Source organism: Filicampus tigris, chromosome 10 (genome assembly GCF_054856515.1).
Source record: "Filicampus tigris isolate MCC_2025a chromosome 10, RoL_Ftig_1.0, whole genome shotgun sequence".
Classification (NCBI taxonomy): domain Eukaryota; kingdom Metazoa; phylum Chordata; class Actinopteri; order Syngnathiformes; family Syngnathidae; genus Filicampus; species Filicampus tigris.
Genome location: NC_141226.1, coordinates 20,591,720 through 20,607,528, shown reverse-complemented (window position 1 = coordinate 20,607,528; position 15,809 = coordinate 20,591,720). Strand labels below are relative to the sequence as shown.

At 41.3% G+C, this 15,809-nt stretch overlaps 1 protein-coding gene across 1 annotated transcript in view; it reads right to left on the bottom strand.

Moving 5' to 3' along the window:
* Window positions 1-1,523: 1,523 nt before the first annotated feature.
* gpc1b (glypican 1b) overlaps window positions 1,524-15,809 on the bottom strand; it is a 73,378-nt gene continuing 59,092 nt past the window's right edge. Inside the window, exons 5-10 of the mRNA XM_086043667.1 lie at window positions 11,922-12,087; window positions 11,684-11,814; window positions 9,238-9,366; window positions 8,803-8,936; window positions 7,281-7,456; window positions 1,524-4,943 (exon numbers count right to left, since the gene is read on the bottom strand). Coding sequence (XP_085899793.1) covers window positions 4,732-4,943; window positions 7,281-7,456; window positions 8,803-8,936; window positions 9,238-9,366; window positions 11,684-11,814; window positions 11,922-12,087 — 948 coding nt within the window. The 3' untranslated portion in view covers window positions 1,524-4,731. The remainder of the gene's footprint in view (window positions 4,944-7,280; window positions 7,457-8,802; window positions 8,937-9,237; window positions 9,367-11,683; window positions 11,815-11,921; window positions 12,088-15,809) is intronic.

Sequence of the window (15,809 nt, the reverse complement as noted above, 5' to 3'; positions counted from 1 at the left end):
CTACACTTAATTTGCGGTTAATCACATGCACCTTAAATAGCGCTAGAGGTGTGCTGATTCCCATTTAACAGATGTTGGAATGTGATTGGTCATTTCTGAACACACCTCCCCTCTAAAAATGAATTTTCAATTGAGGTGTACAGGTTATGGGCCACATTAATGGTATGAAAAGGTCTCATCCTTTTATATCACTAATAACTCGCATTTGAATGGGTGTGTAGACTTTTTATAGCCACTGTGTCATGTGTATGTTGATAAATGATCATTTGATGTATTTAAAGTTTGCTTTACCTGAAGTTGGTCACCAAAATAAATAAATAAATAAATCTGTTATTGTCCTCCAAGGGGACTAAAATATGAAATACAGCATGCATTTAGTTTATATTTGGTATAGTGTTGGATTCATGCTCATTCATGTATTCATTAACTGAAAAGACTAAAAACCAGGATTAACTGGGGAGGGATTTTTTGTGTGTAACATAACCTAGATAAAAAAAGAATTCAAGTAATAAATTTAGGCAGCTGATTAATCAGTCAGTTAAATGACTAAAACACTAAATGATCATTTAAAATGTGACATAGTTGTTTTGAACATCAAATAATTTTAAATAACATCTTTCACTCATTTAAAAAAATTATTTGAGTTTTTATGGCTGTTGCAAAACAATGCAATGTAGCTGTATTTCAAATAAACTAAAAGATGGGGCTACTAAAATACAAATCTCAATTTATGAAAATGTAATGCAATATACATAAGTAATTATTAATTTTGGTAGAGTATAGCCAACATTCCATATGAATAATTTCAATCTCTAAATTTAACTACACTGAAATGTGTAGCACCTACACGAGGCACTTGATTCAAATGTCGACTTTTTAATTACAATTTCAATTTTACAACGTTGCTGTGTTCAAGTGGGACCACCATAACATCACACAAACACACCTGCAATTCTTAATGTGGGCTTTTGGTGAGGCCACAGCGCCCTCTAGTCGTCAGGATTTATTAGTGGAGTCCATTTTTCATTCGGTCACGGATGGGCAACTTAAACGATGGAGGGGTTAACAATTTTTCATTAACGCTGCCGGGGGCCAAACAGATGTATGACAAAGAAAATATAAATTTCTCAACTACAACAAATAAACATAATACTGTGAATGCAGAGGCGTACTCTGACATGAGTCTTAAAGGCCTACACCGTAATAATCCAAATTTTCCACTAGATGTCAGTGCAAGCATTTGCAACCCGTTACCACCGCAGTGTTGCTCTCGCAAAGAAATGAAGCTGTCTTTTTCCTAAAATTGATTTGTTAAATGACTTGTATTCATTTATAAGATACAAAATATTGAAAAAAAAGGTTTTACAAACAGTATACAGTACATAAGGACGGTTGAAATGAATAAAAGTCACTTTTGTCCGCCCATTTCAAAAATCAAATATTGCCCTTGAGCACAAAAGTTGAGCATCGACTACTAAACACACACACACACGCTATGAAAGAAACAACAGCACACACACGAATTGAAAATCTTATAATGTTTATAATTGACAATTTTAGATACAACAGCAAACAAGACATCTGCATTGTTCTTTTCCAACCTCTTTCCGGCATTTCTCCTTGCCACAGATTTCTGATAACAACATAACCAAAAGGTAAATAAAAACAAGAAAGCCAAACGTATCGTTGATGTTTCTCGTCCCTCCAAATTGAACTCAGTGGCGCATGAAGGTTATCTTAAACCATGTTTGCAACGCGCCAGCTAAATGAAGGATGAGGCACCGTTACTGATTGCAGATCAGCGTTAAAGCACAAACCTTGCTCTCGTTTTGTTTTCACCGCATCGACATCTCGCTGGGCCACGCTCATTTGCATACGCCCATCCTCAAATCAATAAGTCATATCTGGAGGGTGTTGACTTTGCATACTGGTGGCCTTGTGTCTTTGTGCAGACAATGACACTTAATGGCCTCATAAAAAGTGCAGGTTTTCATTTAAAAAAAAAAAAAAAAAAAGAAAAAAGAAAAGGGAGGTGGCTTTGAGTAGAACCAAAAGGCGGAAGGAGGCAAAGACAGAAGAGGGTGAAGATTTGGAGCGCTCACGCTGTGAAGCTGCTAGTGTAAAGATGGAAGTGGTATTTGAATTGGAATGTCACCATCACAGCTGGAGTAACTTCTCATTGATTATAAAGTAAAAAAAAAAAAAAAAAAAAGGGTAATTTCACGTTCTGGTTCTGATTAATCTCAAGGGCTACAAAAAATAAGAATAAAATAAATCAAACCCCTATTTTGTGTTCTTTGTTTCTTTTCTTTTTTGTTGAAAAAAAAAAATCTTATTCACAACTGTTTTTAATGTCAAACTTGACCCCAACATCGGACAAAGTGACAAAGGCAGTCGAAGGCAGAAATCATTTAACGACGCAAACACACACATCCGTGCTGCACAAACACGCATGACAACATCCCACTTTCAGAGCTATAATTTTTTTTTTTTAGATGTGCTTGTTAAACTTAGACAAAAGTCTTGATGGATCTGCAGTATTATAGACACAGGTGCATTTTTTCATCTTTCCATATAAGCAAAAAACAGAAAGTTTGTGTTTTGTTGATTACTTCTTTGTTTTGACAATGCTTCTTCCACATAAAAAATATGTACTGTTTTGATCCACTGGGGGTCATCAGCCAAACGTTGTTGACTGTAGTATCTGTGACTTTGAATGTGTGCGGCTGAAAAGGGCGTGGCCTGGCCTGTTGAGTGACGTGGGAGTGGTTAACCATCAGGCAAGAATCAGCGATCTCTGCAAGATGCTTAGCAAAGTCAGTGAATAATTGCCACATTTTACACGGACCGGATTGTATTGTTTCTTACACTTGGGCTGTCTTAACATGGAAATAAACATACCAAGGTTACTGGCAAGAAGCATTGTTACAACAAACAAATAATCCATCAAAAACACATTTCCAAACGTTTCTTTTGTTTTATCTTTAGTTATAGTGGATAGTCCCCGTCTTCTGCTGAAGCAATTTGCACTTGAACATAAAAAAAAGCATTCTCCATCGTGCCACATTTCAGGATCGCATCAATGAATACACCGAATGCAATAACGTAAACCCCCGCAAATTCACCTGTTTGCATATTGTTTTTTTTTTTTTTTCTGGAACGTATGTTCCGTTATTTGCTAGAAAATGTCAAGAAAGCAACTACTGTGTGTTGAAGTGAGCTGAGGAGCTTAGTCGCGAGGGATAGGGACCCAGCCCTACCATTACTAGTGGGGGAATGCTGCACTGGGGTAAATAATCACTCCTTTTTGAGAAGAAAGATTATGAATATAACATTTGGGGGCGGTAGAGCGGTCGTTTCCCAAAACAAACGTTGCGGGCCGGCCATCGTGACCATGTCAAAGTATCCTTGAGCGAGATACTGGACCCCCCCTAACCCCTCGTTGCTTCCGATGCTGCGTCATCCGTAGGTAGTTGAGGTGCAGCGTGAAGCGCTTTGAGTACCGCAGGTAGAAAAGCGCAATAAAAATGACAGCCCATTTACCATGTTGTATAACTAAGTACAATTTTTAAACTCCACCGGCAAAGCTTTTCTTCATCTTTCTGCATGAGGCGTTTCGGGAACAAGACTTATTGGGAAATCCGAACGCTGTGTCCCCAGTGATGCTTGCCAAACATTGGCGCGCTTTATCTTGATCGCAGAAAAGAACAAAGCATTGACGTCAGGTCATGAAAATCGAGGACTGAGGGAGGGTGGTGAAGATTTTTGAGGGCAGGTGAATGAATTGATTTGTCATTTAATAGAAAACTAATGAGCAATTTTTCAGTCAAATGAATGCAATTTCAAGTATACGATTTTTTTGTGGTACGCCATCTCGATTGGATGATAGTGATGCAAGCGGCCGTATGCCATTGGCGTAATCAAAAGATGTAATTACAGTCAGGATGGGTCATTGCGTGGATGCACTTTGTAGTTCTGCCCTGCGGCAACCTGACCACAGGACGCCCGCTTCTGTTCTGGTAGCCAAAATTCTGACCTGGAAAGCCTGTGAGGACATAGGGCCCGGCAGTCATTTGAGAGGTGACGCAAGGGCGGGGGTCTTTATAGGGGGCGGGGGGTCTGCACTGGCGAGATCTCGTTTCTCTCGCTGTGAATGATCACGCCAGTATGAATCACCGCTATTAGTACCTCTGACACAGTCCAAAAAGTGCTGATTTGGAGACTTGATGAAAAAAAGAAAAAAAAAAAAAACATCAGCGTATGACTTCTATTGTAACATTAGGGAGTGATTAAACCACTCTGGGGTCTATGGTCAGTTCTCAACAAATAAATAATCGCTAAGTGCCATTAAAGGAGGACTAAGAAATGCATTAATGAGAGCGTCTTCCTCTCCCTATGGAGTGTTAGTGTTACACATGTCTTATAGGTACACACTGGATCTCCAATTACCCCACACACCAGAAACATTAAAACATAACACGATCAGCTCTAACAGTGTCATATTATAGCGAGAGATGAAAGACAAGAGCGCATTTTTCAATACTTGTAATTCCATTTTTCTTCTCATCCGAACCCAAAAGAAAGTCCGTCCAAGTTCCTTATACGAAGTGAAGTTTTGGCAGAGTAACTAACAGCCTAACCTCTCGTCCGCTCCCCCACCTTTTCGAACCCTCACGAAGCCCAAACCCAGTCCCAACCTCAGTCCCAGCTGGCCGCTCTCCTCGCCGGCAATTATCGCAGCCGCAGCAGCAAAACGAGCAGCGAAAGGAGATAAGTGACGACGGAGGGAAGGTTCTGACTGACTGAGTCTTTCACCACCTTCTCGTTCTCGGGAGGGTAAGGGTACACGGGGCGCTGAGTGACGGGGACCACAAGGCGGGGGCCCCGGGAACACACTTCGTCGGTGCAAATGGCGCCGCTTCCGGAACCGCTGGAATCCTCGCCTACGGACACAAGATCGGAACGTGAGCAAGAAGGGAGCAGCTGTTATCCATTTATATTTGACTTCAATGACGCTCATGAAAAAGGGCCGTTTTCATTTCATCTGATCAATAACGGTAGTGAGGCACGGAAAAAAAACAGATATAATTGAGCGATTTTCTTCATGCCGCCTTGGTTTTATATGGGTAAATGTCTTCCAAGTTACTGGTGATTTAAAATTGGAGTCAAGCCAAAGCTCATTGATGGAGCAAAGAAATGGTGGTGGCCCACTTAAATACACTTGTTGCATCAACGGTAAAGACAAGAATTTACGTGGTGCCCTTCGAATTCATTAAACCCATTACACTCTTGTCTTTATACAAACGTAAAAAAAACGGTAAAGATATATTTCCGGCACTTTCAAAAATTTGCACGTCTCAGAAATAACACCAGTTCTTTTGCTGTTTGCGATTGTGTGAATGCAAAATGGCGGCCTCATCCCGGCACTTAAGCTCACAGATCCCGCTGCTGCATTGCAACAACGTAATGAGCCCAAACCCAAAGGCCGTCTAGCATCATGTCTTAAAGTGGAAGTCAACCCAAACATATTTTTTTTCAAGAATATGTTCCAGAAGGCCCACTAGTTGAAGCACGGCATTCTGATTGATTTTGCGTTTGTGGAATATAAGTTAAGCAGCAAAATGCACTCGTTTTTAGCCATCTCTGGGGGCGGCCATTTTGTCTTCTGTCGACTGAAAATGACATCACACCTGCTCACAACGACCTATCACGGCTGACCTGTTTTCTGAATCTGAGCCGTGATTGGCCGTTGTGAGCAGTCGTGATGTCATTTTTAGTGGACAGAAGACAAAATGGCCGCCCCCAGAGATGGCTAAAAACAAGTGGACAACCGCAATATTTATCAGAATGCCCTGTTTCAACTAGTAGGCTTGCATAGAACATATTCTAGAAAAAAAAAAAGGTTTGCGTTGACATTCCCCTTTAATTAACTTTTGAATAGTTCTCAAGCCGCAACCAGGAAAAACACTAAGCATATTCGGCTATCTTCTGTATCGTGTTTTTTGTATTTTTCATAGCTCGCACACAAATGCATCGAAGGAATTAATCCTTTCTTTTTTTTTTTTTTGGCTGCAAGTATTCCGTGAGGGCCATTTGACCGGACCTCAGGATTGTTGTCGAGTGTTCAAATGTCCTGTGGGTGCTGCCGGAAGGTCAGCAGCATTCGATTTCTGTCCGCTGTGTGCTGCTTTAGTCGCTAAACGTTCTGTTTGGACATGGCAGCGGGATGACTGGAGCGACCTGCCTGCTGCGAAAACACCAACGGGGAGTCCACGCTGATGCGGGATGACAATAGTGTCTTGTCGCACACTCTGTTCGGCGCTGTAATGTTTTCAGATCAAACCGTCACTTTGGTAACTGCTTCTTTTTGTAGCTTGGCTCTTCCTCTCTCATCTCGTATTTTCCCTTTGGACAGTTTTTGAATGATTTGAGTCCTATTTGAGCGTAGAAACATGCACTGGGATGGGAACGCTGTACAGTTGTATCACCGATGTAGAATTGCTTTGATTGGTGGTATTACCGTGATTTATTATTGATTTAGTATGTTTAATATTGAGGTTGTGGTTTGCCGTGTTTTAAAATTGGGATGGAGAGAGGTTTGTCTCATATTCCCATTTCGTGTACGGTATCTCACAAGAGTGAGTACACCCCTCACATTTTTTGTAAGTATTTTATTGTAAGATATTCCACAGTGCTCTTCAGTAGTCAGTATGCAGCCTGTATCACATGGACCCTCAAAGTAACTCAACCCAATAATGTCTAAAGCGCTGGCAACAAAAGCGAGTACACCGCCCCCCTGAGATGGACAAAAACAGGTGGATTTCTTCTGGGGGGGGGGGGGGGGGACGCACGCTCATATTCGTTCCGATTATCGGTATGCGTACCCTGATTTAGATGCAGTGCAGTTCTACACCTGTGCGAATTACCCACCGCGCAAATTGGAGACAGTGAGGAAAGATTGGATTTGACATAAATCCTGCAGCTTTTCTGACATACCTCGTATAGTCGCTCCTTCACTGCATTTGTCACTTTGACAGATTTATGACACTTTCTGCCAAAAGCCGGACGGGTTTATGGAGGTATAATTTACTTCACCCACAATGGGACACATCGCGGTCGTCTTTGACCGTGCGTTTCGAGTTATTTTTGAAAAGGCAGAATTCTCTGGATTGGATCTCCTTCTATTGTGAAGTGTCTTGAGACTGAAGGTAAAAGTGTTAGCGTGCCGTTAAGTGTAGCTTTCGTGGACTAAGCCGCATGCCGGACGCTAAAGCACTCACTGGTGTCCTGGAAGTCGACGTCGTTGCCATTGAGAGCATTTTTCAGGCGGTGCGTCATGATCTTCAGCTGCATGATCTGCTGCCTTATTGCCATGTCCGGCTTGGTGATGTCAATTTCCACTTCGGGGTTGTTGATCTGGCTCGCCAGGCCGTCGCCAATGACTTCGGGGAGGTACCTGCCACACATGAGCGCGTGTTTACCGGCCAGGTCGCTGAAGAAAAATGTGAGTTGAAAAGGGCACGCAACGGCTGCAAACCGCGGTTTTAAGTCACTCGGGGAGCTTCTTCTCGGACTTGATTTTATGTCGCTAAAGTAAACTACCAGTGAAGGTCACATTTATTAATTGTACTAATCCGACACATCTCCACGAGGTGATAGTATCATTATGCAAACACTTCCCTGTTCTGTCTCCATTAAAGTCTGTCATCTCAAAGGATGAGCAGTTTTACTTTAATTTAAATGACTTCAGTTTTACGGTAGTTAACTTCGACTTAAAGTGGTGCCTCGAGATGCGAGTTTAATTGAGGAAAATCGCACTATACAGTATAATACTGAACTTTCGAAAAAAAAAAAAATCATTTAGCTAGAACTTCATTAAATAGAAGTTGAAGAATTCAACAGTTTGTGTATGGGCAATTCTTTGTGGCTCTTTACTGCATTTTATTTTTTACATTTTTCTTTATCTTTTAGTTTCCTTTACATTTTTAAAGTGTTTCTTTACTTTTTTCTGCTCTTCCTGTCTACATGCCTCTTTGTTCTTATTGCTGCTGGAAACGCAAATTTCCCAGAGGGAGTCATTCCAAAGGGCTCAATAAAGTCAAGTCCAAGTCTAGGTCTAAGTCTCAACTTGGCCACCGGGAGGCGGTGCAACATAACACAGTCATTCATGCACAAACAAAGAAGAGTCTCAAAACTACTGCAAGCGTCTCAGCAGGACGCAGAGGATAAATCATTTATGCCTGTGAATATTTATTATATTGTCTGTCTACATGTACTGCTGCACCAATTGTGATCAAATATTTATTATAACGCCACATCATTGCCACTGTTTAGCTCATCGATGGCGTTTTGCATCGTTCGTTAGCATTTAACAGACCAAACTCAAAGCGTAGCTATGTGGTTGTTTTCAACATACAACATGTAATTGTCTTGGTTTTCTGTTTAGTTTGAAATTTGACAACAAATGATTATCAGGATTTATCAAGGATCCACAGTGGGAAAAATATATTTTTTGAAATGCTAGTGCACTTTAAAAAGCATTGAAAGCCTACTATTCTTAGCCTTGAGCGGATCCAACCCTCTACATGATTCATTTTGATCGGATAAATTGAACAGAAACTGACTGACTCTAACTCATTGAAAGGTGGGCCGCTTTCAACTTTAAAGGGTTCAAGGGTTCTTGCAAACCCGCTAAAAATCCCATTTGAGAGTAATGAGAGCAAGTTTTAGCCTTAAAAAAAAAAAAAGGCTTGAGGCCAATTAAAATGAAAAGAGTCCAGGCGTGATGTCTCCGTCCCCTACCTGGCGCGGGTCATTCCGTTCCAGCACCGATCTTCAGCGCCTGCCCCCGTGGCAACTCGGTCGCTGCACAGCATTCTCGGCAGAGAAACCCAATATGGCTGCATGTCCCTCAGCCTCATGGTTACATCAGACACCTGGAGCACAGTGAAGGACAGCAGATGTTCTTTTCTACTTTGTCCCCAAATTCCCATCATGACGTGCCATCGAAACACGGGAACAAGTCCTGTCCTCTAAGTGACTAACCGAGTCATGTGCTTTATTCATCCCGCCAAACACTCATTCCTGTCTAATGACCTCATGAGTGGAAAGGTGAAACGGACATTAAAAGGATTTTATTGTCTGTGCTTAGCAGTTCTTTTTGCTCCATAAAACATCCCGTGATATTGGCCGGACTCCGTCATCAGAGAGCAATCTGTGTGATATTTTTCAGCTCACCAGTCGGCCAAGTTTGTTCGCGCTGCTCGCCGGCCGCTCCTCAACTGTAACCTTTTCGTTCTTCGGGAAGACGTCCACTTCCGTAGCGTCGACTGATTTTTCTCGGAGTGGGCCGCAGGCCAGAAGCAACTGAGATGTGATAGGGAAAATAAAATGGACAGGCAGATATGGAGAGAGGAAATGTTGAGAATAGTTCGTAAGAGAAGGTTGATTCCGACGAAATAGTACAGAGGCCACATTGAAAGGAAAGAAAAGCTAACCTAATGCATTTCAATGTTTTTCTCGTTTTCTTGTCATTTCTTTCTCATTTAGAGTGGACAAACATTTTAAAACGTAATTTTTGAAATATTACTATTCAAATTATAAATGTAAGTGACACTGTCCAAGAATCCAGTCCGTAAAGTGGAAGTCAACCCCCCAAATTTCTTGTCAACAATATGCTCTATGCAGCCCCACTAATCAAAACACGGCATTGTGATTAATATTGCATTTGTGGAATATGAATTAAGTATTTAAATCCACCTGTTTCACATAAAATGTGAAGGTTTTATGTTACATAATTATATATATATATATGTGTTTATATAATAAACAACATGTTTTATGATTCAATAAAACCAAAATTAAAAAAACCCAAAAAAACATTACTTACAGATGAGTACAGTTTTGTTTCTTCTTTAGCCAAGTTTTAGTTTTGGAAGTGAAAGTCTTAAAATGCAAAATGGATTTTATTTCTGACGGCAGTTTACACCTTTTATAGAAGAAAGCTGATTGCCCAAAAGCAAATTGCGCTGCACCTTGTATGGCTTCAGAGGTTTAATTGTCTGGGTTAGCGATAGCTAACTGACACTAACTTCCAATTATGGAACTGCATTGCCTACCGTTTAATAATCCAAAAATACTGCGGCACACCGACAATCTGAGCTACGAATAAAAAAAACTAAAAAAAACTGTCCCTGCTTATTTGCATGATCCCATGAGTCAATCAGATGACAGTTGAGAAATAAAGCATCCCCGCGGGCGTGATATAAATGGAGCCCTGGGAATACTGTAAGACGGCAATCAATCTGTCATCCACTCTGGCCCTTTTAGGATAGCCTCCAGTATTTCAACTTTCACACATAACTAGGAATTAATAATCCCGTTTTAAGCCCCCGGGCGAGCCTGTCCCCTAAATCTAACTGAGGCTCATCGTAGATTGAACTGTCACTCGAGGAAATATGGTGTTAAAACAGAGCGGTGCAAATGACTTTCAGGCACATTAACACAGCCGTAGCATCCTGCCTGTCTCTGCGGTTTGCTTTTAGGAAGGTGTAAACAAAACAGCATATGCCGTCGCTTTGAAGTCGCTGGGTTACGTAACCAGGAAGTTATCTACCATAATACTCAACGCGGGACGCCATGCACAATAAAGTGAAGTGAGAAGGGATCAACCGCAGCGCTCTTTCCCTCGATTTAGAAGATGACACTGTCTGCGGCACCCGGCCGGGTCAGAGGTTGTGCACCAGCCTAGACAGTGTCCTGAAATGAACTGCACAGGAGTCACAAATGAAAAAAAAAAACAAAAAACGGTCGTTTCCCCGAAGGTGTGCATCGCATCCAGAAGGAAATACCTGGAAATAAAAGATGAAATGTGGATCTCTTGCCTTATATTAACGCTATGATGTTGTTTGTAAATCGTTTGTAAAGAGTCTCTTGGTTTATTTTTCTTGTGTTTAATTGTTTGCGATGAATAAAGAAAAACACTTGATCTCAAATCATCTTTCACCATAGCCATGAATGGAAATGCCATTGTGAATGTGAAAGCCTCCTCAAAACATTCCACAAAATAGCATTGAATTTTCTAAAAACATACATACTACATAATAATAATAATAATAATAACACAAGCAAACAGAATGTAAAGAATTTACAGTTTGTTCATCATGATTAATGCACTCCTCCCTCTGGTGGGACAGTAAAATACAGTCAGGCAGACACAAATGAAAACGTTTCGCAACTAGTGTAAATGACTCAGTAGGCTGCAATAATATGATACGCTTTTCGCAGAGGATAAAGAATATATGCCTGTGACTATTGTTATATTGTCTACATGTTGATGCACCGTTTGTGTCAAAATATCCATTCCTTAAAGCGATATAATACCGCCACATAGATGCTATTTGTTAGCCCGTCTGTGGCGTTTTGCATGAAAATAGCAGACTTAAAGGCAAAGTTATGTGGTTGTTTTAAATACACATTTACATTTTTGCTTTTATTATGATGTGACTTTTTATATGGTCGTACATATAAAACGTCTCCGTAGGAGTGTTAAGCAGAACTTGAGTCAGTCGCCATCTTCCAAATTTGGATAGTTAGAGCTTGGCCCCGCCCTGCCTATTTATATCACTTTGGGCTTTAAATACAAACACATTCCAAAGTGTTAATGTCTGGAGAACCTTCTGACCTTGCTGTTGGTGGACTCCATATTTTCCACCATGGTCATCATAGCTTCTGATATGCGGTAAGGAAGAGAGAGGACCACGACATCCAAACCAGATGGGCCATCGAAGCGATCGGACACCTGCAACATCGTTTCTACAAAAGACAGGAGTTAACGAGTCAGCGCTAATCGTGCTTTTATCCATGTGTTGAGTGCACTAGAAAAAAAAGAAAACAAAAAAAAAACATGCTTGTCGTCCTACCTGCCAAATGCCGCCACTCGGTGTTGAGGTCGGCCTGGTTGGCCAGACAACCCTTCAAGACGTTGCTGCAGTAGTTGACGCAAGGTCTGGCGGAGGCCATACCTCGGCAGTGGGGACAGTAAGTCATCCTCATGATGGCTCGCATGCACTCCTGGCTCAGTGGCACCTGGGGAGGGCATCAGAAACGTGGGAAGCATTTGCCTTCAACGACCCTCGTAAAGTCAATTGGCAGAATTGTTTCCAACGACGTTATACGCGTTTGAAGATAATTGCTGGAAACATATGCGAAGACTGACAACGGCGTAGTGCTCATTTGGGGAGATGTAGCGTTCAAATGTTTTCCGCCGTTCCAGTTTTCCTGATGTTTTTGGCCGCGGGCAGTGGGATGTCCTCCTTCACTCTCACTATGTAAGAACTCAAGCCCCTTTGTTTACATTGTTATTTGGCACAATTGTGAGTTAAATAGTCATCACTACTCGGCCTGAGCAAGTTCGCAAGCTAGCAGTGGGTGAGAGCATCTCATTGAAAGCCCGGCAACCACATGGCGGATATACTGTATATTTTTACGACTCAGATGTGTAGGGATAAGTCGGCATGAAAAAGATGCGAGGTGAAGCAGCATCCATTTTCCTGGTTGTAGTAACGACATTTGATTCGCAGTCAACAGTTGAGCGGTTTCAGCAGATTCAGCAGAAAGGCTTGATTTGATACAATTTTGAAGCCTCATTTTATATTCATGCCAATTTTTCAAACCTGGCTAGATTTTTAATAAAACTCTACTTTGTGGTTTGTCAAATTCAGAGGACATTAGGATTTATTTTCACTTGAGGGACTTCAACTCATTCACTGCCATTGACAAATGTATTAGTCTTTTCACAGTCGAGTCATTTAATCCCAGGAATTTATTTATATTTTTTTTTCATATTTTTTCAAACGATAGGGTAACAGAGGGTCTGAAAAACGACATCAAACGGAGTTATTTTTCATCAATGAAAAAAATATTTGACAAAGCTCCACACAGTGCAGTTCTACAATATGGCAACCTCCAATAAATGAGGTTTATTTAGTATTATACTGTCTGGTTTAACTGTGATTGGGCGCTTCCGACTATGCTTAGTCCGACTATTTTTTTAATTTATTTAATTTTCTTGGATTACACATGTTCTCACAAGTCTGTATTCATCCTAAATGATCTTGTACTTGTGTTTCTGCTATACATAAATGTTGTGAGCACAAAAAAAAAAAAAAGCAACAAATGAAAATAACTCAAAGCAGAAAATAACAACAAACAACCAAAGTGGTTGGAGGTTATCACCTACGATGACCTCCGTAACTTTGCGGCGCATTTTCATTTGGCAGTTCCCATGGCAACAACTTTCCAGGACTACTTCTTTCATTGGTTCGGCGGCTGATGAAAAGGCCCCGGCATTCATGCAAGTATGCTCAGGCCCTCACTCCATCCTTTCTATCCCACAAGGCTGCGCCCTCAGGAAAGGGCCTTCGTGCGTGAAAAGTGAAACTGGGTTAATACCAGTAAGCTCTGCTCACAAGGGCGTACAGCTACGCATGCAAAAACCTTCGCAAGTGAGTGCGAGGGACACAAAGTGAGAGAAGGAAGGATGCAGCAAGCGCGGCTATGCATACAAAGCTTCCCTCTTATGCTGCTGACATGTGGGCCAGCCTGATGCTTTTTTTAGCAAACGCGGCTTCCAAGAGGAACGTCACACCTAAAAGCAAGCGTTTGAAACATATTCTGAAAGTGGGACGGCAATAAAAGACCTGGAGGGAAAACAAACAAGCAGTTGAAACGGCAAACACTTGAAATATAGATTCAAATCATGGTCAGGACAAAAAGTGCATCCGCAGAAACTGGACTGAACCCCGTCCCTTGTTAGAATCCGTCATATTATTAATAGAGTATTTGTGGTACCTCGGAGCTAAAAATGGCAACCAAAATGAAATGCCTTGGATGTTTTCCAATGTTTGAAATGTGTAACGCTAAGTTTACAGTCACCGAATGTGAATGTGAATGAGTGTAGTCCACTTTTAATCCAAAATCAGACGGGGTGAATTTCAGCTATACCCGCAAATTTGAACAGGAGATAAAAGAAGAAGAAAAAAAAAATTGGATCGTTTAGGTTGTTTTATTTGAAGTGATCCGATGTCTGTGTCTCTCATGAGGTGAAAAACGATAAAAAAATAAATAAATAAATAAATGCTAAAGCTTTACGATTAGAAGTGAATTCGGGGAGAGCGTCGACTGAGTGACACAGAAAAGCAATAACCACATTCCCAGGCTTAATCTAAAGTCAGATGAGACATGAGTCACATCCTCACTGCAAACCCTCCTTCTCTCCCATCCTCGCCCTGCCACTCATTAGCCAGGGATGAGTCAGACAAATATGTTTTTTTTTCCCGAGAAAGAGAGATTGCAAAGAAAGGAAAGTTTAGAAATAATGTCCCGGAAAAAAGGATGATGCAGAATGTTTGAGCGGCTTTAAAAGTTCGACCAAGAGGAATTGGCAGCGGAGTTAAAGGCTTGAGAGCTCGGGGTGATGTGGATGGTATTTCAAGAGGAGACGTTCCTTAATCTGGTTTCCTCACTCATACATATTAATGCTGGGAATTTTTGGTCAGGACACGGAAGGAAGATATGGAAGACGGATATGGAAGAAAAAGAATCGTTGCATTGCTAATTGGAGGTTTACTGCAAATCTCACTAAGCGCTGTGAAGGAGAGGTTGCTACTAACGATACTTATGACCAAACTAACAATTATGAAATCAGACTAAATGAAAATATTCAACAGACCTATTTTTCATTTGAACATTTATGGCCCTATTTTCGTGCCCAGCGCAAGTCTAGCGCAAAGCGTACTCAAACTGTGCTCTTGAGTGGAGTTTTCTTGTTTTGGTATTTTCATAGACGGGCGCAGTTACAAATGGGCATTTGCACCATTGTGCGCCATTGTGGGAGCAGCTGACGGCGGGCCAATCGAAGCGTCTCTCCTCATTCCCTTTAAATTCAGTGCAGAGAGAGAGAGAGAGAGAGAGAGACAGGCGGTCTACCTGGCATGTAGATACAAAAGAAAGAATATTTAAAACGCCACCCGCAGATGTGCTGCTTGGTCAGGGGGTTACACCACCTGCGCCACAACTTAGACCTGCTTTTAGCTAGTCTAAATTAGGGTCTACTTTTGCCCACCAAGATGTCCCGGGTGCGTGCAATAGAATGCCTATCGAGGTGTAGCGCGGTCTGCAAAAATTCACAAACACACTAAACTAGACTTGCCTGGCGCAAAAATAAAGATGGAGCCCATTTTTGCGTCGAGCGCAATCAACTTTTTGTCACCTGTCCCAAAGGACAAACTGACCTACGCTGGTACACTCAACACATTAAGTAGGCTACTGTAAATCATTGCGTTGTTTGATATGCATGTTTTAATTGCCCATTTAAACAAACAAAAAAAAACATGATTTCAAGCTTATTAATGTGAATTTGCTTTTCTTTAAACAGCGCATATTTAAAGCGGAAGTCAACCCAAACATATTTTTTTAAGAATGTGTTCTATGCAGGCCCACTAGTTGAAACGTAGCATTCTGATGAATATTGTGTTTGTGGAATATGAGTTAAGCAACAAGATCCACCCGATTTTAGACTCTGGGGCGGCCATTTTGTCACTTTCTGTCGACTGAAAATGACATCAGAGTTGCTCAGGGCTCAGATAATGACCAATCATAGCTCAGTTTCAGAAAACAGGTGAGCCGTGATTGGTTGTTCCCTGAGCAACTGTGATGTCATTTTCAGGTGACAGAAGTGACAAAATGGCCGCCCCTGAGATGGCTAAAAAGTTGTTTATTTTGCTGCTTAAACTCATATTTCATATTGG